Below are 26,185 nucleotides of genomic sequence, written 5' to 3'. Positions count from 1 at the left end.
CGCACGACAAGTGTACCGTTACGCGCATTGTCCCGTTACGCTCATTGTACGCTTGCGCCGCATCTATCTCTCTTCCACTCGATTGGAACAACCATCGATTTGACTTTTTCGAGGCACATTAAACTTGGAAACACTCCCATTCGTTTCCTACTTTTCCTATCATCGTCCTATCCTTAAACGGAATAACACAGATTGGAAGAAGTTAAATAGCAAACATGTATAAAAGTTATAGTTAAAATAACCTCATCGTTAAAGTAATAAACATATTTGAATTAATGAGTGCAAATATAAGTAAATTTATCAATTAAATTGTAGATTTCATTTCACTCCTTCTTTGTATCCATACAAAATAGTTATAATACAATAAAAATGATTCAATTTTATTCATAAAAGTATGCAATCATTTCATAAATGTTTTGTTATGACATTTTCACGTTAAACTATCGTCCGTAAACCAACTTTACAGACAACCAATTTTTTTTGTTGGACTATTTATTTCTGCATGTACTGATTCTCCGGAAATCCCCGAATCCAGGTGGGCCAACACACAGTTGTCCATGAGAAATCATTCTTCCCCTTAAATCAACACCAACGTATTAGTATGCCTCACCCTGATACCGCAAATGAAATTTAAAAAAAAAATGAATTTGTAGTCACTTAATTCGAAAAGGAAAGTCGGTTGGGAAAGCGAGGAGTGGGCACCAACCAGCTCTGGTCCTGTGAGGATGTTGGTTCCAAAAGTGTCACTCCTGAGATTCATCTCGGGGACTCTGGGCCAACGGGAGACACTCAACCAGCGAAGCAAGGAACTGAGACTCCTCACAAGTCAACAGCCATTGGATAGGGGATACTGAGAAGGACATCCTAGAGACAAAGGTCATTGAAACTGCTAATTATTCCGGTCACCTGACATTACTTGGCAAGTCACAACTTACAACTGCCATAACATTAATTTCAAAAAAAAATCCACACGACTTACGATTGTTATAAGAGATAATGATCAAAATTTAGAAACACACATCTCAAATCCAACATAACCGATCAAATCACATCTTGGAAACATCTGAACTCAGCCGAACCGCGGAACATAGAACTGTCATAACTACTAATCATAAATTTAAAATAATCATAACTTGGAACGGTCATAATTTATAACTGTCACAATTTAAAACTGTTACAATTTAGAAACAAAGAACATATATAGCTTAAAAACTAACACTTAGAACAATCGCAAGTCATAAACAAGTAACTTAAAACTATCAACAGTTATAAATACTAACTTAGTATTATCACAAGTTAGAACTACATAAGTTAGAAAAACATATCTTGCTTTTTTATAACTAACGTGTTTCTTAATATGACAACACTACATTGCATTCAATGGTTCAATAAATATAAACATTATGTGAAGAGATCCTAGCGGGAATTTTAGGTACTTACAGTTATAGAATTTAAAACAATGTTTGTTTGTGTAATCGAAACAAATCTGAAATAACTTATTTTTTAAAACTTTTTGTCTGTCTGTATTTCTGATCATTTTGTCGGTATATTAACTATTGAAGCTATATAAAAATAATTGTTTTTTATTTACTACCTTAATTTACGCTGCAGTATCTAAGGTATAGTAAATGGCTTATTTATTAAGTCACATGAATGGTTAAAATATCCGTTGTTTGTTCTTATTAAATTATAATTAATATTTGGATAGTTTTTTAAAGGCAACATAATTAACCTTAGATTTATGTTCGTTAAATGATTCATGCTATGGGTAATTTTGATTTAAGACAATATTTTGGACATAGTCATTGTAGTTTTGCACGGTTTGTCACGGGAAAAATTCAATAACACAAACTAAGAAATACAACAAATCATAAACACAAAGAGAACAAGCCTACATCAGCTCTGATGTCTAGCAGATGGACCTAATGATGAAACTAAACAGGTATTACGGACAACGCAACGACGACAGCACAGACAAACACATTTTAACTTTAAATCTCAGACAGCACACAGAAATTCAGTGGAATAACTATGGTCATGAAAAATTATGAGCACAGTGAGCTGGCTAACAACGACCAGACAGTTTCAATAACAGTAAATGCAGACAAACCACAAACCTGGACAACGCAACAAACATACGAACACATCGATGAAAATATACAGGTTAGAATCACAATGTGAAAGAAAATGGTAGTTAAAACAACTGAAGTACCTAAAAAAAATTGTAGGTAATGAATAGAGTGCTTCAAAATTCGTGTTGTTACTGTTATAAGGATGGACTCCACATACTTACATACAAATAAGTCGGTGAATATTGTCCATTGGCTGTCACCGGGTCATTTGAATTTTGTAACGGGGTTATTTCTTTCTTCTCCTTTATGGAGTACGTCAGAACCACCTGTGGTCCAATGAGAAACGCAGAACAAGTGATAAGTGACTGGTACGCATTCCAGTCTCTCTCCAGAAATAACGAGAATTTTACAGGTTTATTTAAAAATGATGAATAGGGTGAATAAATTTTAGTTTACGGTGGAGTCACAGATGCCAGTTGATTTGTTTAATCTTCTCATCATCACTATTAGTTAAGGGTTTATTCCTGTAAATTTAACACTATATGCACATCTATGGATTTTTTGTTCTGGCCGAAATATTTTTAATAAATATTTACTAAGTGCTATGTCTTGGGTGTAATATGTAGCGCAAGTGTTTGCAATTTCTTATCACTTCACAGAAAGTGAATATCTGTCAAAAATATTTGTGACAGTACAACAAATGCAAGAAAGGAATTGTGTTTAATATTCCTTAGTTAATAGTGATAATAAGAAAATGAATAAAAAAAACAAAATGGCGCGTGAGATCCCAACTTAACGTCTCATCGACACTGAAGCAACCAGAAGAAGGTGAGTGACGAAATGATGGCGTGGAGAATTGACGATGGCGCAGGAGAAAGGGAAAGAAACATCATGGGAATACATATGTCCGCACAGAAGAAAAATATAGTTTTTTTTTTTACAAAAGCTTCCTTGGGAAAACAGTTGCCAATAAATAGTTTGTAGAACTACAATAATGACAATTTTATTTTGTACAACACATGGGTGTGGTTATTTTTTTTGTATTGTATGATATGAATTTTTTTGAGATAATACTGAGTATTTCTTAAGAAAATTGGTACATAATTTTATATTTTAATAGTTAATACTGGAAAGCTATCTGGGGAACTGTTCGCAAATAACTATAACTATTGGATGTACTGAGACAACACAAAGCATGAATGCCCGGCTAAGAATCCGAACACTATAGGGTACAAATATGTGTAATATTCCTGTTCCGTTTCGACGGAAGGGTCGGGGTGAGATCGTGCGCGTCGCGAGAGACCGCGCGCTGTCCACCCCTGGCATGGGGGGAGGGGGAGGGGTCAGGGGTCGGGAAGTCATTGTCGCTGCGGGACCCTTGACGCTTCGCGCCCCGTCAGCGAGCTCATTAAGTGTCACTAATGCACTTGTCGGCCGGGGGAAGAGGAGGCAAGCTGGCGAGAAACCCTGAGTTCCTGCCCGCACAGCACCGCAGCACTCACCACCTGGCCTGAACTCCTTCAAACAACCAACAAGTCTGGCCCAAAATGTCTTCAGGAAAATTTAATTAATGGTCATCGACCAACTTCAGGCCATATAAAGTATCTTGGCCTCTGGGTTGTAGCCGCGTCCTTGGCGAAAAATTCACCGACGTTTCGGTCGACATTGCCGTCGCCGTCATCAGGGAGCAGTTACCTACTGAAGGTAACTACTGATGGTACCTGATATCTGAAGATGGCGACTGCATTGTCGACCGAAACGTCGGTGAATTTTTCGCCAAGGACGCGGCTACAACCCAGAAGCCAAGCTACTTCAGACAGTGGCTGTGAAAGCCTGCCAACATTATTTTCAGGCCATATACTTTAGGAGAAATGGTTTTTAAGACCACATAAATCCTTGTTCTTTTGAATGATTCTTGCAATGAAGACGACTGATTAAAAACAACATTCTTATGGTCAAAACACCATTGCTGGATTTCACTGTATGCCACAGGGAACTCACAAGAAACCACAAGCCAAGATAAGCTATGCACAGGTGAACTCAGCGATGATACTAAATACTAAACAAATATTTTGGACAACACAACGCCAACAACACAGTAGCGTACCTTTTTTTTCCCAGCAATGTATGTTTCATCTTCTTTGTCATCCAATGGCGAGGAGAAAACAATGTATATGGCCACATTCGATAGTTGAATTCATTCCTTTTCGTGTTATTGTTATTGTGACAGGGGGAAAAAAACATTCTATCACCAAGTCTACAAGTTCTACAGGCTTGACTCTTAAATTAGTGTTCTAATATTTCCTGCATTTCGTGTCCCACAAGCAGGGACGACTCCTGTACACATTTAAGAATTCCTCCCCAAATTGTACTATTAGCCAATCCACTTTCCGCTTTGCGGTTCAAAATAGACCGAAGAAGTGATTGTCACACAACTTGCAGCAAGACGTAACGTTCACTCTAATTTTTGTTTAGTAATGGAACATATATTTTCATGTAAAATTACAGATATTTGTACATTTGTTCATTTGCACGAAAACAACTGTATCACTAAATAGTGTTCGCAGTTATACTGGGTTCATCATTTATACTCTGTGTTGTCCCAATACCTCCAACACTTGAAGTTATTTGTGAATAGTTTCCTGAGTAGTTATACACTATTATCTGCGCACATCATAAGCAAGATACAACAAAATAAAGTCAAATTCTTGAATATTCGATTATATCTTCCATATGCTCGAAAAAAACACTACTTATATATAAAATAACGCGCCAATTTTCATAAGAAATACTCAGTATTAGTACGAAAAAGTACTTCATATACGCAAATGTGTTCTACAAATTTGTAATATCTTTATTGAAGTATTACAAACTATTTATTGGCAGCTTTTTTAAAGGAATCTTTTGTCAAAGTACAGAAAAGTTTTATCTGTGCACAAATTGTTATTAAGATATTTAACGAGTTTTCTTTTCTTTTAGTATTCTCAAGTTCACACATTTTTGTTTATAGTTTTTTTATTAACTTTAAAGCCACTTTCGCTTCTCATTCGCTGAAAATCCCGTCACTCCGTCAAACTTTCAATTCCAACACCTTTCAATAAAGTTGGTCAAATAATGTTGAAGGATTATGACTAGGGACACCTGTATTTTGCGAATACATTTCGTGTCAAGGTATTTCACAAAATACTGTAGCTTTTCTCCTGTGGTTATTGGCTGAAGCCGGTGAAAGGTGTCGTCCCGCTCTTGACGGGGCCAATGAGATTGTGGTCACCGACTGCTGCACCCTCACAATTTGCCATGACCCTTAGAAAAAGCTACAGTGTTTTGTGAAATACCTTGACATGAAATGAAATCGCGAAATACAGGTGTCCCTTTTTATGACGACACGTCACTGACTCAGCCGCGTTTGACAAGCTGGACGACTTAAGTTTCTATCAAATATTTCACTTGTGATACTGCTTCTGAAACACTTATATTTTGGACGTTTGACGTAATCAGCCAATCATGATATTGCTCAAAGAAACCCGAAATTGCAGAGGTTTCCGTTACAACCAACCATTAAAAAGTGAGAGAACACATAGTCGATTAAATAGGTTGTCAAAGTGTAATAACTAAAATTATTTCAATGTGACTCTCGTATGTTAAGTGATTTAACTGGGAAAACAAATAACGTGTTTTTAATTTTAAAAAAACACAGAGAATTCATTTTATCATGCGAAGAAAAATTATTAATATTTAGGTTTACACATGTTTTCGATGTTAAGAAGCAAGTTCAAATTTTTCATCTAGCACTGTAGCCATTATTTAAATCTTAAGAAAAGGAAAAAAAATGAAATGCTTGTGGTAGCTCAGTACAATAATTAAATTTTATAGTGTGACAGGATTTAAAAAAAAATAAAGTTATCTGTTAAACTTTATTTGATAGAGAAAACGAAAGCAGCATTTCATCCAACTTTACCACTTAATTTCTGTTTTGGCAGATATAGATGGAGACGAAAATTTTGACAGTGTGACATGACCTTGAGCAAGAAAACGCACCAACGACGCAGAGACCCATGGTTGCCAACATCAGGACGATTAGCGAAACTTTTACCTCGAGCTCTGTTCTGTGCTCTGCCTCCCGGAGGTATTACGCGGACATAAGTGCGCTATATCGGATTGTTATAATGGGAAAAACACGTGAAAACATTATTTGAACCGACGGGATGTTAAATGAGCGTTAGCCCTACCTCGTGCGTTCTCATTTTTTTTATTCGCCACTCATTTAAATAAAATTAATAAACTCCCAGATTCTTTGGAAAAAAAACCGTGAGTTTAAAAATAATTAACAATTTAAGACATAAGACATGTTTCATGTTCTACGAAATAGTGTAAGCATGTATTTGCGCAAATGAAAGGAAATAAGTTTTTTAATCTTTAAAAAAAATTACGGGAAACAATCTTGAAAAAAAAAGATTCGACATTTTGTAGCTTAATTTCGTTAAAGACTTTGTATCAGAGTAAAATTTAAGTCAACTAAAAATAAATTGCAGAGGAAGCTAAATTACTAATTTATTTTTTATTTTTTTTTTTTACTTTTTTGATAATAAATGTTTGCAGAAAACTTTACCCGTCATTGTTAATATTTTAGGAGTTCGGTTAAATGGAGGATTCTTGCTCGTTTGAAGCCCAGGAGAAGTGGGGTCGACAAGGGTGACGCCTGCAGGTGCTTCAAATGCCCACTCGCCTCTATGCGGACGACTGTGAACGAGCGCGCAGTCTGTTCTTCCTGCCGCTTGGTCGGTAAGAAACTTGGCATGCACCCGGTGATATAGCTTCGATAGGCCTACACGTACTAACTAGCGTGATGTTTTGAATTTTCGATTTAATTACTTAAAACATAAGTACTCGTTTTAGCCGCTCTACGCATCACAAGATGACACACCCGTTGGTAATAAACAGAAATAGGTAAAATCTTTTACAGACAACAATGAGACACAAATAGTACTTGCCAGATTCGTTTGCGGCTAAAACAGAAAAATTCGGGATCAGTGAACCAGTATGAACGTCGATCTGAAAAACAGAAGCAGGCCTAATTCAGAAAACGTTTTCAACTCATACTTTGTAGAAAGCCTGCTGCGATGAAAATTTTCTTAGTTGAATTTTTCTGAGTTTCAAGTGTACCTAATCTAGGCTTATCTGACTTAATCATCGACTTCGTATTTCTTCTTCAGAGTTGTAGATGTAATGACAAGAATTGTCTAGAAACATCTATTTAATCTCATTTTTGTTGATTAATTCGCCTTTCCTTTTGGATTTTTATCGATGCTTTTTTTAAGTTGGTTATGTAGGCCCAATGATTTGAATAAAATGTTCTTGTGTTTCAAGTTGACATTCAGTCGTGAGGTGAACTCAGTCTTCACCTTTAGGACTTTATTATTACTAGAGACCTGCAAAATTCTCGGATTCATTCGGTGATAGGCTAGAATTCAAACATATATACCTCTTAGATGATTTTGCTATTGGCTTACTGTTCATCTGGACGAATCTCAACCAGTTATAAACCCTCAACCAAAGAAGGATCGAATCACAGACAAACCAGATGAGACGACTTACAAGTAGGCAGCCAATGAACTTGCGTTATTTGCCCGAGTGTACAGTGGTATGTGCAGTCTATCCTGAAGGCCATCGAAACCGCAAATTTTGCAGGTCTCTAAATATAAATAATACTTATAGAAGTCGCCAAGCCATAAGAATAATTTAGGGAACTTGAAAAGTTAGTAGGACTGACCGACACGAAATGGCACTGCAATCGCTTCGACAAGCTTGTGGCGCCGTTGTGCGGTGGGCAGGGGAAGTATTAATTCATTCATTATTCCGTGAATTTTTGGTCTTGGAAATAAAGTTCGCTGGTTTCATTAATGGCTCTGGGGAAAACACACCACGGAACACGCTGTCCGCTTTATCCTTGGGAATCTGAGGTTATGTTAATTGACTTGACCTTGATGATTCATATTTTGAGATTAATTATATACTTACAACGTGAACTCATCAATCACTAATGTTGCTTGTGTCTTGTTATTTTGGGTGTGCTGTTTTTTTAAATCTAACATTGATTTAAAAGAGACTATAAACTGGACAGTAAAAACGTCAAAGGTTGAAGACCTTTACACATTTCATCATAAAATAAAACAACCAAAACTTGCTACATATCAAACGAAATATTGAATTTAAATGGCTTATAACATTAAGATAATTTTTAGATGTTATTCTTCCGGTTCTACCGATAATAGCTTAACATATTTAGTGGCTGAAGAACTCGTACCTGGAATTAAAAGAATAAAGTAAAAAACAAAATCCGATATCAAAAACAATTAAAGTAATTTTTCTCACACTTATGATTTTATTTATAGGGCCTAGAGATGAAAAGGGCTGCCTGACCAGAAATTTGTTTTCTTTAAAGTTTCCTAATCTATATATATAAAAATGAAACCCGTTTTCCTTGGTCACGGCATCACGCGTGAACGGCTGGACCGATTTCACTAATTTTTTTTTGTTGTGTTTGCTATGGTCAGGAGAAGGTTCTTATGAAAGAAAAAATTAAGAAAATTGTGCGCTTATATATAAAAATGAAACCCGTTTTCCTTGGTCACGGCATCACGTGTGAACGGCTGGACCGATTTCACTAATTTTTTTTTTTTGTTGTGTTTGCTATGGTCAGGAGAAGGTTCTTATGAAAGAAAAAATTAAGAAAATTGTGCGGAAAATTATAAAATTTAAGAATAATGAATTCCTATTTCCCTTGGTCACGCCATCACGCGTAAATGACTGAACCGATTTCACTAATTCTTTTTTTGTTGTGTTTGTTATTGTCACGAGAAGGTTCTTATGAAAGAAAAAATTTAACGGAAAATTAGAAAATTTAAGAATACTGAACCACCATATATAATATTATTTCCAAACTAACCCAACACTTTGTACAATATAAATATTTTTAAAGTAACCTTATGACGTTTGACATAGAATTGACAGAATGTTTGCTGCAAAGAGGATGTAAAGAAACTGTATCGTTTAGGAAATATTTATCAACATTAACGTTTTACTACATATTGCACCGGTACATTCGGTACAGAGCTGCTGGCGCAGGCTATTCTGGCTGTGTACATTCTGCCTAGGCCATTGTCATGCCATAATTCGTTATTACTGTGTAGCAGTTTAAAAATAGAAAAACAAATCAATACATTATGTAAACATTTTCTATGTTTGTTTTTGTGTGATATACTTACTTATAAAGAAGAATACAACCGTTTTCTTTAATTTACAGTTGAATTTTCATTTTTGAACTTTTTTAATGTAAATTTATGTCGTTTGACATATAATTGTTTTAAAGACTAAGAAGATTTTTGTGGAATTATTGAATCCTATGGAATAAACACTATTTTGACAATATATATTTTGTTTTTTATTTAATTAAATTAGTAAGGTCCTTTTCAGTTATAGTGATACCAGGGAATTATGGATTCATTTTTATATGGAGGATATTATAGATTCCAGTTCAAATTGAATAGGTACTCATACCTAAGATAGGTCAGCTATACAAAATAAAGTAGTGCATCATTGATACGCTAAGGCGGTACGAAGTTCGCCGGGTCAGCTAGTTTTAAAAAAAAATTGAAATAAAAACAATACGGTGAAAGCTAAAATGTGATCAAAGTCATGATTCAATGCCAACTTAACGTCACGAAAAATCTTTAGCGAAAGAAAAAAATACTCTAATGCGAAATTCTTAGAGCGTTTTCCAATACCGATTTTTACCAGGTTATAAAATATGAAAATAAATTAGGTAAAAATACAAGATTTCCATTTTGTGAAAATAACCACAGAATTTGCTTGTACAAAATTATTTCATTTTGTGTTGTTTGAAACATGCTTTATGATTACTTTTAATATACCAACATAATAAATGTGCGGAAAAAACTTATACCTATTATTATACTCATGTGATAAATGCTTAAAAAAATGGTTATTAGCATAAGGTTTAACAGCTTTTCATACTCTGAATGATTTTTACTATTTTTGTCAAATATTTAATTCAAATCTTGCTAAACATACTGTGAAAAATCTGAGAATTGTTTGATGATAAGCTCTGAAGCTTATCGTCAATTTTTTTTTTCTTGTATGTAGTTCTGACAAAAATTCACAGACAAAGAGAATGACAATAAAATCATTTAGTGACACATGTATTATAAATATTTGAGGGGAAAAATAATGACATAAATCGTATCTCAAATAATTAAACGAAAAACTATTCACCGACTCCTGACACCATAGCCAAGTGTTGAATAAAGTTACAATATATTTCTTGTAGTATTAACAAACTGTTTCTTGGTAACTGGTTTCCGAAGGAATATTTTGTAAAAGTTCCAGGAAATGATTTCAGTGTAACGGCGATATCTGGGTATTGAAACTTGGCCCGCAAGGACTAACTTGTCTTATGGAAACTTTTGTAATCTTCGTTTTTTTCTATCTGAGGTGGTGGAGTTTGGAAAGGAAGGGGGAGGGGGTGTGTGTTTGTTGGCCGGCAGGCTGGCCAAGTTCCGCACGCCAAATTCCCTGAACGTAATCCAGGCGCAGTAACTTTACTGGAGTCGGGGAGCCGCTCCAAGAAGTAACTGCTGCTCTAGCCTACTTCCAGTATAACGTGCTGAGGGTGTATGAGAGAGAGATAAAGAGATAAAGATAATAAAAATAAATTTCCGGCCCACTACGTCCGTCGTAAATAAGACCCCAAAATTCCCGCCCTGGAATGTTTTAAATCTTCCCCCCAAATTGGCACAGGCGACACACAAACAGCAGTCGCTTCCAGTACCACGAAAAATACGGAAATATTTTTACGTAATTTTCATCCGCGATTTCATACTTGTGAGTGCCCTAATGGATCCTGTTGAATATTGGCAAGTCGTTTTTTTGGTGATATGAAAGCTTTCCCTAACATATTAATTCAAAAAAAGGCGTTGGAATAACAAGCACATATTGAATACCAGTTTATAAACTACGAAAAAGGATATAACGCAACGCAAATATTGTTCAACTTTATATACAACACAAAATATTTTCGAGGTTATGATTTCATCCGTCCGTCGAAGTTTGGGAAGCGTTTTGATAGGTGGACAGGTAAAATATGTCGGCCCTCTGATTGGCTTAGCAGTTATCTAGAACTAGGAAGAACCCTCTGTTCATTCAAAGGCATTTTTCGTGGAAAAGTTTGAAAATTTACTGTAATTTATAACCATATAAGTATTCTAAATTTAAATTTTTTTGTTTAAGTTAATTTTTTCAAAAAAATATATATGTACTAACTTCATCAAATTTTATTTACAGTGTGTTCGTGTAGTCAGAATATTTCTTTCTTTTTTTATTTATTTAATTTAATCGCTGGGTTTACTCGTGCGTCCCTGTATTGTAGTCGTGCTGTCCATGTTATCTGTTTTGCATCGTGGTTGGGTTCCTCTCTTTGTCGCTGCGTCGTCCAGGGTTGTTGTTGGTCTGTACTTATGAACTGTTCTTGCCGCAACTGACTCGTTGCTGTCAACCTGCTGTGCTGTGAGAGGTGGTGTTGTAATTCCTTCCACGTAATTCTCTGTACCTACCATGTCCGTGCATTTAACTTTGATATCGGCAGATTTTCGGCTTTGTTTTCTGTGTGCGTGTTTTGTGTATTCGTCTTTTGTTTGTCCGTTCTTCGGGTCTTCCTTATAGCATACTGTGTAAACTAGCAATGGCGTATGTTATACATAATATTCTAAAGGGATTAGTGCGTGTGTAGCTATCTATATTATTAAAAGTGTCTTTGTATTTTCCTTAGTTTGCGTAGCACTGAGATGCGAGTTCTAGAGCTGTGAAATTACGTGACGCGGATTCTCCAGAGACGCTCCGTTTGAAACTCGAAGAGAAGTTTTTTAAATTAATCGAAGTTTTTTTTTGTTTCAAATTTAATTTTTTTTAAGCGATTATGACCGAACAGCCTACAGTTCACATGCATGAAATCCACAACCACAACCCGAGCATTACCGAAGTTTACCGAAGTAAAAGGCAAGCTTAGATTACGTTCGGTCAGTGTATTAAATAATAAGTAGTTATTTATTTTTTTCACCGGGAGGGTGGGTGAGGTTACGTTAGCTTATTTAAAATTTCTCTACGTCCATCAACTTATATAAATCCTTGCAAAATGGTGTTTTTTTTTTTCACGAGTTCTCGGCAAACTTCGGAGAACTTCGGAACTTTTCGGGCGTGGCTCTCATCCCTGTGAACTGTAAGGGTTTCCCCATTTTGAACGCGTCTTCCCGATGATTTCCGTGGTAACGGCTGTTGCATTGTTTCTGCCTCACTCACGTTACCATCCTGATTCAACCTTTTCCGTAATTCCGTCGCAATACCGGTTACAAAATAGCGAATTTTAATTCCATTTGGAGGAGAAAAAAAATTGCGTATTTCGGTTTGTATTTCTAACCGTTCATCTTAATCCAGATTTTTTTTCCCATAAGTTGATTTTCAAAATTAGCTTAACGGTTTTTTTTTTCTTTCCCGTTCCAAGAGCGGAAAATAGCGTACTCGCGAGGAGGGGCTTGTATAACCTGCTGAGCAGTGCGAGTGTCTGCATGCAGACTGCCGTAGCGAAGCGCCGGTGCATCAGCTAGTAGACGGTGGAAATGGTAGCAGAAGGGGGGGAGGAAAGAGAAAGAGAGAGAGGGATAGAGTTAGTTCGGCGGGTCCGCGTCTTTGATCTGGCGCGACGGCGTTGCCTCGCCAGAGAGGTCGTTAGTTCGTCGGCCGACCGCCGCGCGGCGCTCTCACTTCAACGAATCATCCCTTCGCTCCCCTCCCCCACCAACACAGGAAGAGAAGGGGGGTAAGGGGCGCGCGCCCTTGACTCACCGAGGGTCCTGCGGACTGTCCTTGCGTCTCGTGCGCGGGTGGCTCGTGCCACGATGCACTCGTGCTCCGGAGAAAGAGAGAGAAAGAAAGGGGAAAAAAAAATAGTCCACTCTCCACTCCCACCCGCCCCATTTTACCTCAAAGTCCCTTCGGATCGTCAAACGAGTGATCCAACCACGAGTAGTTCGCCCTCGTGGGTACACTCCACCAGGAAGCGGCATTCAAACCTCAGTGACACTTCACCAAGTTTTTCTTTGGCTTCAGACCCTCCAGTAGTCGGACGAAAGTCCTGAACTGAACTCTCCGGAGCTGGCTTGTAATGAATCCACGTAATTTGTTGCTCTTGACTTCTTCTTCATCTTCTTGCCGCGTCCAATTCGGCAATCCCTATTTTCAGGCATGACGTTGCAGATTGTAGAGATTTTCGGGGCGCTGTCATAACTCATAAAAAACACAATACTGAATTTCCGTGCTATTCTTGTCCTCAGTTATGTGGTTCAAACTTGTGCGATTTGCGGTTGTGTGTTTCTACGTTACGACAGTTTTAAGTTGTGTTGTTCGGTGTTGTTTTTGATATCAAGTTGTGTTTCAATTTATTCTCAGTTGTGCGTTTCTAAGTTATGATAAAACTTGGTAAATGATTTTCTAAGTTACTACATTTTGGAATTGTGTTTATAAGTTATAATCGCTCTAACTTAAAATTGTTCTAAGTAATGTGGATTTTTTTTTTTTCGAGAATTGTGCGTGTAACTGTCATAAGCTGTGTGTTTCTAAGATATGTGTGATTTCGTTAAGATCCGGGGTAATATTTGCAGAGTCATTAAGTGGACGGACTTCAAAATGTAAAATTAAATTAAGGTAAAATATGATTTTTGACTCCTTGGCACGCTGTTATTGTTTTGTGTTCATGATCAGGCTCCATTGTGATACGGATGCCAGGGGGAAAAAAATCGAAATTTTGTCACGTGAGTGGTCTCTGTAGACATAGAGCTGCGATCGCGATAGTGCGATGTGCACGACACGACTATAATACAATGTAAAAACATTTTGTACTTTTTACAAGGAAAATTCTTGGAATATCAGTTCCCAGCAATAACTTATCACTTGTAAAACTGTAAGGCAGAGTTTTGTAAAATTGCAAATGGTACAAAACTCTGCCTTGAAATTTTACAAGTGTTATCGCTGGCAACTGAGTTTCCAAGGACTAACCTTGTAAAAATACAAAAAAAAAAAAGGTTTACCGTTTATACCTATGTATTTGACAATGAACAAAACTGCATGTCTTGGCAGTTGTTAATATGCGTTTTGTGCGACGTATTCTTTGAGCTACAATTGAAACGCTTTGATCGTAACTTGTTTTTGCTGCACAGTAACGAACAGTGTTTCGGAGATACTTATTTCCAAAATATTAAGCTATTCTGGTCTCTGTTTCGTACAAACATATTGACGAGTGTATTGGTAACATTACATATTACTATTTGTATATTTTTAAAGGGTTATTTTTATAAATTTATGTATGAAGCCTTTAAAATGTGTCCATGGAAATTTTTTTTTTAATTAACGTTAGATATTTATTATACATTTTTCTCTCAAACATGTCGGTACTAAAACTTATTAACTCTGATGGTTGTCATATGTGTGGTACATAATTATGTACCTGATGGCTAGAAATATTTTATATGCAATGTTTCATTTTGGTATATGGTTTAGTAAGTAACCACATGTTAACAACAGCGCGACATTTTGATGTCGCATTTCGTCCCATGAGCTGTTGTGACTCTAGCGTAGAAGGTTCACTACGAAAAAAATCTCTGCACTGTTACAATGATTTCTTTTGAAACCATTTCCAAGAAATATTTGCTTATACTACAACAAAGATATTGTAAAATTGTGCATCACATGGCTATGGATGTTTTTGCATTTAGGTATGAAATAAGTTTTTGAGGTTGTACTGAGTACTATTTATGACAAAATTTGCGCATAATTTTATATTTAATTTGATACTTCGTCCACGCATATTATTTTTAAACCACGGTAAAGATAATCGAATATTAAAAATTTGAATTTATTTGATTGTTTCATGCTTATTTTGTGCGCGTTAGTACTGGAAAACAATTCAGGGAACGGTTTACAAATAACTTTCACAATTGGAGGCACTGGGAGACACAGCCCAGTATTACTGCAAACACTATTTTGTAGTGATACAGTTGTTTTTATGTAAATGTAGCAATGTACTATTATCTAAAATTGTACAGTAATATTTGTGTTCAATTTATAAGCAAACTAAATTGCAATTTAGACTACGAATGTTAACATCAACAAATGGTCCAAACGTCCTGCGGTTTGATGAGCCATCGAATTAAATAACACATCTTTAAGGGACTACGCTGTAAAATAATCACCTTAATTTCACAAAGGTACACTGGCTACAAGTTATCCAGGAATGTTCGTAAATTTACCGTTATCTTCGTAAATATTACAGCTACTAAGTGCAATTACTCTGAACATGAATCCTCAACAATAATAATAGTATACTAGCGAAACCTTCAAAAACCTTTGAAAGACTATTGAAAAATACACTCGTGTGTGTTTATAGCAAAAAACAGATCTCAGGAGTGTCGAGATATAGCGTGTTTCTACGAAAATAAAGTTATCTGAAATGACGAATAAATCTTAATTTATTTGAGATGAATTCTTAGTTGAAAAGTCTGTACATTTACTGTAATTTCTAACAGTTTGCGAGCTGTGGCTAGTAATTAAAATATACAATATGTCGAGGTATTACACCCCTCAAAGGATTGTATTCTAAAATATTATGCTACTATAAATTAGTATTTTTACTCTTGATTTGAAATAAAGTAATAATATGAAAACAATTGTTTATAAAAGTTTTCTACAACTTGATAAGTGTTTAATGATTTTAAGAAAATTAAAAGTATATATGTATATATTAAAACTAGCTTGAAGAAAGAGCATGTAATCGTGTTTTATACAGCTCTGTATGTAAATGTTGAGTTTTTTGAAAAAGTCTAGAAACCAGGGAATTTCGGGGGTTTAAGAGAAACCGAATATTTTTTTTATGAATGACAGCCTAAAAATAAAGAGTTCTACAACATAGGCAACATACAATCGGTTAATTATGAACTTTATAAAACACAATTTATAGCTTCCGTTCTTGCTAGTATTGAAACACAAATTGGTCATAAAGGTTTCTCAAAATGATTAAATAACAATTAGGCCTAGTGAAATGATAAAACTATTTATGTACTGTCTACTGTATTTAACACATTAAATCGTATTTAAATGACAAATAATTCAGGCAACAGCACCCTGAAGGTGGCCGCCTGGCCGGGCACATGAACTTCAGAAGCGCGGAGGCCGCTAGGGGCGACATTGGCTCGCGTATCGCACGCCTCGTCGCCTCTACGCGCCGATAACGCACCTTTACGGGGCTATATCCTGTGAATCTGTGATTCTATTGTCAAATATTAAATATTAAGGCTTTTTGCACCTCTCTATTCCATTTACAGTGATGCGTGTATTAAATAGTCAGTGAAAACTCCCGTTCTATACTTTTTCACTATCCTAAAAGTACACGTTCGCGGTCGAAATAATGGAACGAAACTTTAGTTGACAAGTTCAACGTCTCTTAAATGCTATTAGAAAATCAATAGAGACCAGATTCTATGGTTTTATTTTTCAGGTCAATTTCGTTTCTATAACAGGAGATTTCGTGTCATTGGTTTTATCTTTTTATGAAATATGTTTATTGAATAAGATAGCATACTACTGAACATATATATGGTATCTAAAACCAATTTCTCGGTGTACTGACATCGTAATATAAAAATAAGTAACTAATAGCAGTTGTAAGATTAAAAAATAAATAAACTTTTCCATTTTATTGCAGAGATGCAAATAAAATACATGCTAAACCAATTACTTTCTGTGAATTTAATGTTTAAAAGTATATGCATTTGTCATTAAAGTTAAGTTTTGATTGAAAATGCTTAATAGTTTCATGATTTCAATTGCATTTCGGTGCTTTGTGGTGTACATATTAACTTTAAATTCCGATGTTGTATAGTGTGTTGGCACGCATTTCGGTGTTTTTTTTTTGTTTTATCGCAATTAACCATATAATCTTGTCCCTAGTAATCGGACAGGGTTGATCGGTTTGTAAACGGCGCGTTTAACACCTGGAGATCTTCACGCCATCTGGCTGCCTAGCCACACTGTTAACGGTTTTCACTTTACATATACGAAAAACCCTGGTTAAAAATTATCCACGTATCTTCGTAAATTACCGGGTACTGGATTAATATTTCTTCAAACACTAATCCTTTTTTAAAAAAATGGTGTATTAACAAAACAATTTAAAAGTGTTAAAGGTTACATAAAAAAAACTTTCCTCTTCATTCCACGCGTGTGTTTACCTTGTTTACACCGCAACACAAAACTCGGAATACGGAAACTGCCGTAGCTTGTACGAAGATTAATTTACCAGAGTTAGCGTGGAACTCTTCAGGTATTTGAGGTCCTTCCTTCGTAGAAAAGTCTGTAAATTTCCTGTAATTTCTAACAGTGCAGGCAGCTGCCTTAACACGGTAGAAAACCACGGTAATATAGGCGGAATATTCCCAATAAAATAAACTGTGCTGTTGAGAAATGCCAACGTCAAAAAATAAGTTTTAAATATAAAAAACTATAGAAATTTCTTAAATATGATGACTTAAATAAAAAAAGTATTTTTTACAAACATTCTTAGTTCATAATTTATGAATTGGCGTATTGAGTATAATAGCAAAATATTATACTTTGGAAAATGTTTTGACAATGTAGGAACGAAATAAGCATGGCTATCATGTGCACATGTGCAGATGTGTGCGCCTGTGTATTTTTTTTTTTTTTTGCAATTGAAACTGAGGTTATGATTTCAACAGTCATACTTTGCGACTATGCAGTTTTTTAAATTATCAAACAAAAGATAAGGCACTATATCATAGTGTTTTGGTGTTCCGTATTGGAAAAATAGATAGTCTGAAAAAATTTATGGTGAAAAATTCCCAGCAACGAGCAACCAAAAAAAAAAAATCAAGGTAGCCAACATTTTCTTTCGAAATAACGAATTTTAGGTTGTTAAGGTTGCCAATAAATACCGCACAGTTTGCTGATTTCCAAAGAAAATAAAATAGCGTTAGTTATAGCATTGAGTTGCGACTCTTGATATTCCTTGTTTTGTGGGCTGAAGTCAGTACAGCCGTTGTGGTTATTTGAAATTTTCGAGGCCCTACGTGGTGCCCCCCCCCCCTTTCTCACCCCTTTTGGTGCATCCCTGCCCATGACCCAACTATTCGCCGTGCAAACAAGCTCGCGCTATTAGGTTCGCAAGCGGAATACAGCCGGACATACACACACACTAACGCACGCACACACTAACGCACACACACACTAACGTGCACACACACTAACGCACACACACACTAACACACGTACACACTAACACACACGCACAAGCAACCTGCTGGTTCATTAATTATTCGCCATAAATAACGTATACAGTGTGTCTCACCTGATCGATTGAAAATCTTACTATTCATTGACCCAGGGTCATACCCCCGAACAATCCTACCTTGGAGCGACATCGAAATATTTTTCGAAGCTTTTTTGTTTACATCCAGCAGAGTAATATCAGAATCACAGGTGAAACGTTATGTAACGAATATTGCTGAGAATTAAAAATAAAAAAATGGGGTTTGAATTGAAACATATTTAAAGTTTCCAATATTTTTATAAACTTTTACACACTTCCTCGTACTTTCGCGTACTTTTGCTTACTTTCGCAACTCTAAAATTTCAACTCCAAAAGTTGGATCCTGTGTTATTGACAATTTTCATAGCGTTATGTATCACATTTCAGGAACCATAATACCATCAATACTTTACCGGCTTCAGTACGTTAAATTTAGTAATGTTTTATTGGTAGCTGTATTTTTTATACCCAATTCCGTGTCTCCTCGTCACTTCAATATTTACTTTTCTGTTCTTTAGTTTGTCATCATGTTTTCTTTTATACTGTCTCTCTAGGGAGTTGCCGTTTTTGCAAATATGGGTGCTTTCTCTTGTAGTTAAAAAGATTTGCATTTGACTGTGTGAAACACTAACCAGGAAGGTTGACGAAGTGCGTCACGCCTGCTAGTGCTGAAATACTAACAGGGGTGGCCACGGAAACTGTGTATAAGTAGAGACCTGCAAAATTCGCGGATTCATTCGGTGATAGGCTAGAATTAAAACACATATGCCTCTTAGATGATTTTGCTATTGGCTTACTGTACATCTGGACGAATCTCAACCAGTTATAAACCCTCAACCAAAGAAGGGTCGAATCACTGACAAACCAGCCGAGACGACTTACAAGTCGGCAGCCAATGGACTTGCGTTATTTGCCCGAGTGTACAGGGGTATGTGCAGTCTATCCTGAAGGCCAACTAAACCGCGAATTTTGCAGGTCTCTATGTATAAGCCTTTACAAAAAAGAAAAATTGGTTGTCTGTAAAGTCGGTTTACGGACGAACGTTTAACGTGACAACGTCATAACACAACATTGATGAAATGATTGCATACTTTTATGAATAAATCTGAATCATTTCTATTTAATTATTACTATTTTGTATGTATACAAAGAAGGAGTGAAATGAAATCTACAATTTAATTGATAAATTTACTTTTATTTGCACTCATCAATTCAAATATGTTTATTACTTTAACGAAGATATTATTTTAACTATAACTTTTATAAATTTTTGCTATTTAACTTCTTCCAATCTGTGTTGTTCTGTTAAGGATAGGACGATGTTAGGAAGAGTAGGAAACGAATGGGAGTGTTTCAAGTTTAATGTGCCTCGAAAAAGTCAAATCGATGGTTGTTCCAATCGAGCGAAAGAGAGATAGATGCGGCGCAAGCGTACAATGAGCGTAATGGGACAATGAGCGTAACGGGACTATGAGTCATCCTTTTTCGTGCATGCAGCCGGCGTTCATCGATTTATTAGACGTTGTCACGTCAAAAAAATCACGACCTGCTGCAGGAATCTGTAACAGGCTGTAAATATGTTTCAAATCAAAACTCTTTTTTAAACTCCGTGCCATCGATCGATATTCCTTACATAAGTTTACACACGTTAACTCTATTGCCTACTCAATCCCCTTACCCTGTGATTGTGAGACAAACATAAATTTGAAGAGAGCTATTGCGATGAATTTACAGGAGAAGACGTCAAATTATAATAATCACAATTAACTGACCAAAATGGCGATTTCACAAGTTTCTTTTTTGTTCCCAAGAAAGAATAGGTTTTCTCAAGTCCAGGTGGTCGTATTTTAAACGAAATTTTGTGAGGTTGGGTCACAGAGGCTATACTCAGAAAAATAAATTGTCTGTACTTTTACAAAAGATTCCTTTGGAAACCAGTTGCCAAGAAATAGTTTGTAATACTACATACAAGAAATATATTGTAACTTTTACAACACATGGCTATGGTAATTTTTGCATAACTTATATATGAAATGCGTGTTGATATTACAATGTATTTTTTTACGAAAATTGACACATAATTATTTTTAAAACCACGGAAAGAAATACAAAATATTCAAATATTTGACTTTATTTTGCTTTATTATGCTTATTAATGCGGGCAGTTAATACTGCAAAGCTATTCAGCGAACGGTTTACAAATAACTTTTTACTATTGGAGGTACTGTATAGCGATGCAACTGTTTTCTTGTAAAAGTACAAATTTACAAATATCTGTAATTTTATATGAATATTTCTTGTAAATTAAAAAAAAAATCATTACATCTAAATGCTCTAAAATCGTGAAAAATATATTAAATATCGGGGGGGGGGGGGGGGATTTAATGACCACTCGAAGTTGCATGAGCAAGCGGCAAGTTTTCGGATGTGTTAGGGTCTAGTCGTTAGTCAGTGAATCGTAGGTTTCCCCTAATCGAAAAAGTTTTGAAAAAAAAGGTGGGGGGGGGGGGTTTCTTCGCTTCGGCTGTTGCTGCTGCGAAGTGCATATAAACGTTAGCTCGAATACCTAGTTATGATTTTAATTTTATATTTTTTTCAGGAGTCTAAGTTAAGGTTCTTGTGTATTTCTAACCCGAAGTATGCATAAAACAAATATAAATGCATAGTAATATTTTCTCCTAATTAAGGTAATTTAAATACATCATTAATTAATAGCTACATATTATGTTAACTTAATAATTTACTTGTTCCTATCCATCTGAGAAAAAAAATAATACTTAGACGTGTAAACATACATTTAAGTAAAATCAACATACGTTATATTCAAAAGGGGAAAAGAAATAAAGCTCGAGGGGAAAAAAAAAATACTAACTTTGTTTCAACTGTAAACAACCTATTCTTGTTTTATTTTTATTTATTTTTTTACTGGAAGATATTTCAAATTATGTCTGTAATTACTAATTCTTGATAGAAGAATTTAGAAAACACGCCTGTGACAATCTACAACATAGAAAGATCACTCGACTTCATGAGGATGCCAGAAAATTTTTCTAAATAACTACTATTTAGTTGGAAATAAGCGAATGTGCCACAAATCCAACAGAATGAGTTAATTGAGTATGTATGCTGTCAACTCTGTGGATTTGTACAAATTTGACTTCCAGAAATTCATTTCAGAGTTCAGATGGTCTAGAATGCACTGCTAGGTTTAAAAATATAGCAACATGGGTCTATCTATAGAAAATTCTTATGGCATACACTCTTTTTTCTTTGCCAAAACTTATTTCCAGCCTTTTTATATTAAGCTCAGTTAGAGAAAGGTTATACATATTGAGAAAACTAATTTCACAAGTGAAAGGAAATAGCTGGTTAACAATAATAAGTCCGTTTGTTATGCCAGATTTAATTTCAATTAGATTGGTAGCTTATAATGATTTATAAATCTAGAAACTTGTGAGTAGGAAATAAATTATGGCAGACACCAAACTACGTTAGGAGTCCTTTAAATCATTCATGGAATGGAGAATTTTGATTTAATGAAGTTTTTTTTTGGACATACGTCATTACAGTGAGATATCATACTAAATCTTACTACGTGAGATCATACTAAATCTTTTTAGTAAGTTCCTGTGAAGTAGCACTAATTCCACTGCACTGTCTACATCCCCCCCTTCCCTTTTCAGGATAGTCAGTGTAAAATAACATCCTCCTTCAATAATTTCTCCTTTCTCAATAAATATATAAATATATGTTATAGGTACTTTCAGAATGTTAGGTATAGAATATATATATATTTTTTTTAATTTTAACATTTTCATATCTAACTGGATGATTTCAGATGAGTAAATTGTATTCAGGGATGTAAAATTAGATAGCAACTAGTCTAAAGTTGATATTAATAGTCTAACGACGAGAATAGTTGTAACTTATTGCAACTGTGTGTTAAATGATATGAACTACTGACGTAATAGATGTGTTACACGCTTTTTTAAATGCACAGTAGGGCTACATGCAGTTAACGTACTACCGAAGCTACTGATTTTATATGAAAATAAACCCTAATCGTAGTTGCACTGACTTTAAATATATGTATGCGTCAAATTTGTCTCAGGTTTTTTTAAAAAAAAGTAAGACATTTTAAATTAGCGACAAAACATTTTAGAGTCGAAAAAAGATTTCCTATTGTAAGAACTTTGAGCCCTATTTATCGGTTTGTATCTCTGAACATTTGTTAGAAATAGGCTTTTTCACTGTAAATATATGTATAAAAATAATATATATAAAAATTTACAACCGAGCAAACTTTCAACTTCATTTTTCTTTTGCAAAAATTATTATTTTTTTGTTAGAAATGTGATCAAGTGGTAGATATTTAAGTGAAAATAATAGAACAAAACTATTCATTCAAATTAAGGATTTAGATTTTCTGTGATACATTTTTGCCCTAAGTTATACAATCTACATACCATCAAATGTTCTTGTTTGTTAAAATTACGTAACCAAATACCATTTTCGAAAACGCTCATTTTAGCACTATTTATGTTACATGTTATGCATTAATTTCATAAGCTGGCGATAATTCTCATTTATAAGGAACATGGAGCTTAAATTCAGACAGTTTTTCGACAAGATACAGTGAGTTATTATCAATGTAGGCACTAAAACAAAACATATGGTACCTATCTGAAGACTGCATTTCCTATTCTCAATTTTACTAAGTCGAAACAAATGGGGAACTGAAACATTGCTAAAGTACATCTTTAAGTGGCTACTTATTTTATAAGGTGTGGTAGTTAATTCGTGAAAGTATCTGTGTGTTCATGTACACATATTATATATACTATATATACACACATACACACACAAACCAGCCAAATACCACTCACTGACTGATCACAAAATCTCCAGGTCAGACCCAGAAAGCTGAAATTTTGTTCATATGTTATTCTTAGGATCTAGAGTCGGAATAATAAAGGTTTTTTTGAAAATTGCTTCAATAATTTGTTGAAAAAAACCGCAACACAATTATCTACGGTTTTAAACTAATTTGGGTAAACTATAAATTAAATCTAGTCTAGAGTACTTACGGTTTGAGATCATGTCAAAAATAAGGACATACTCCTAATAAATGTATGGCCTCAGACCTAAATATATAGGCTAACTTTGAAAACCAAAACCCACTCACCCACTGTGTATCTAAATAAAAAGACTTAGATAGCTAACATAGGTATATAAGTTCATCGTAGGTTTTAGAGCAGCAATAACAAAGTATATTGGGCGACCTTCAATTATAATGAGCAGTGCGGGAGTGTTCAGCCTGTAGAAATCCGTAGCGTAGCACGGGTACATCAGCTAGTGAAATATAAAATATAAGTTGAATATATTTTTAAAAATGTGTTTGTTGGAATATACGATTAGTCCATATAATGTAGACTATAGACATCTAAGAATAGGAGTACTTACAAAATGAGAATATTTTTAAAACTCGATGAAAATGTTTTATGTTTAAACATAAAAAAAATATTAATTTAGTGCTGCTTACCTGTTTTCAAACTATTTATGTTCAATAAAATGAGAAAAAAACATGTATTTGAATTTTTGAACTAACTGGCAAGTAATATTATGTAACGGAATTCAGATCTAAGTTTAAATTATACGTAAATTAGAAAATTTTTCGTATTTATTAAATGAGATATGGTTTGCGTTCACTTGTAAGCTATAGTGTAAGGTCCTTTTAAATACAGTCTTTTTGCTGTTACATGCTAGGGAAAAATTTATATGACAGGTATCAGGCAAACGCGAAACATAACAGTTTGGTCGTGGAAGCCTGATCATTATTTTCGGAAGTTGACCCTTCGAAATGAGACTAATGCACCTACTTCATGTAACGATCAGTTTAAGATTACACATCTGTATTTATGTTGATGTGAGTTCAGTTTTACAATGCGTGATAACTATATGCTACGACATGATATTCCTACAATTGCGATTAAAAGTTACGTGATAGATAGCCATAAAATGATTTTTTTTATGGAACACGTCTTAGAATATGGAGAATAAATTAACTTTGAAATGAAATAACTATCTAGGTATGGGATTACACTGGTATAAAATTCCTAATTCTCAAATTAAATAAAATTATTATAATTTAATTATATTTACAATGCATCGTGCAAATATTTAAAGCGATAAAGAAACTTTAAATCATCTGAACTATTATTTTGTAAGTTACGCTGAAAAAATTGTGTAATTTCACACAAATGTATGTAACTTATGTGTCTGCACTACCTTTACTGTATTTTACACCTGTTCATGTTCGTGTTGAGCTTAGGAAAAATACCCGTACCGTCAAAGTGTGAAAGTATATTTTCAATGAACGGGTAAATAACAACATGTACAACTGTTTGCAATTTTTTTATCCGTTGTTTTTACATATCCATAAGATCTCAATGCACGTGTTATTTTCCCACAACTGCCATAACGTTTAAAAACATTACTTAGTTAATTTACGCTATGTAAATAGATGCCTTTTCCTTATTTTATTTTTAGATTGTTTTCCTAATCCAAATTTTACAAATTTATTGTTTTCAAATATTATTTTATTTACTGAACAAACTCACCCTTTTTATCACCTAACTAACGTCTTGACCACTTTCACTTGTGATTCATTAAGTAAATACGAAAACATCACCTCATATAAAAAAGGTTCAACAAGAGCTACTCAAACAGTAAGCACACGCAAATTGAAAAGGTTTTTGTCAATATTTAAATGAAAATAATTGGTTTACTGTAAAGAATAAAAACATAAATTACAAATAATTTAAGCGTTTTTAGGAAACGTAATATAATTTTGATTTAAAAAATAAAATTATAATAAGGATTTTTTTCAACACACACGTTATGTATCAGACAAATAAATTTATAAAAAGTTTTTCACGTTTGGTATTGTAATAATAATTTTTATTTCATGTATATTTTCAAAACTTAAGGTCATTTCGGGTTTCTAGAAAAATTACAATGAAATTAAAAATAAAACTTGACAAAGTGCATATGTAATTACTTAACATTTGTAGTATTTTTAATGAATTTTTTTTACTGAGTATGTAAATTATACATCGTGTAATAACTGTTAAGTAGAACGATTTTTATGGGTTTTTGAGCGGCAAATAAAATATTTACTTCAGCTTAGATCAAATATTCTCGTAAATAATTTATATTTCTCTAAATGTATGATAACTTTTGCTATTTTGTGCCTAGGTTCTAAATAGGCTAAGCTTAAACTGTTACACATGCATGAATCTATACGCATATTTCTCCAATCAATATGTTTTAAAAAGACAACACAAACTTAATCAACAATTTTATTTTTATAAATAATGTGTGGATGGAATGTGTATTCAAAAACACGTTTAGGTGGTCAACATTTAAAATGGGTTGTATGTTAATTTATTTTTAATATTACCTGTAGTTGAATGTTAAATACTTACATTTCCGAATACTAAATCCTTATTTTGTTTTCAAATTATGTAAGTTTATTTATGGCATTGGAGATGTCTGTACCAAAATATTGAAGTATGTATGTTTAATTGTTTATAGATTTTTTTGAATAGCCTATCTTGCATTAGTGTCCGACAGAGCGATATTGAGAAATAAATATAATTGATTA

General features: G+C 34.4%; 1 protein-coding gene across 1 annotated transcript in view; it reads right to left on the bottom strand.

Moving 5' to 3' along the window:
* LOC134539669 (paired box protein Pax-6-like) overlaps positions 1–13,387 on the bottom strand; it is a 247,352-nt gene extending 233,965 nt beyond the window's left edge. The window contains exon 1 of the mRNA XM_063381856.1: positions 13,253–13,387. Coding sequence (XP_063237926.1) covers positions 13,253–13,387 — 135 coding nt within the window. The remainder of the gene's footprint in view (positions 1–13,252) is intronic.
* Positions 13,388–26,185: the final 12,798 nt, after the last annotated feature.

Source organism: Bacillus rossius, chromosome 15 (genome assembly GCF_032445375.1).
Source record: "Bacillus rossius redtenbacheri isolate Brsri chromosome 15, Brsri_v3, whole genome shotgun sequence".
Lineage (NCBI taxonomy): Eukaryota > Metazoa > Arthropoda > Insecta > Phasmatodea > Bacillidae > Bacillus > Bacillus rossius.
Note: the sequence above shows the minus strand (reverse complement) of the source record. Positions and strands in the feature narration are given on the sequence as shown.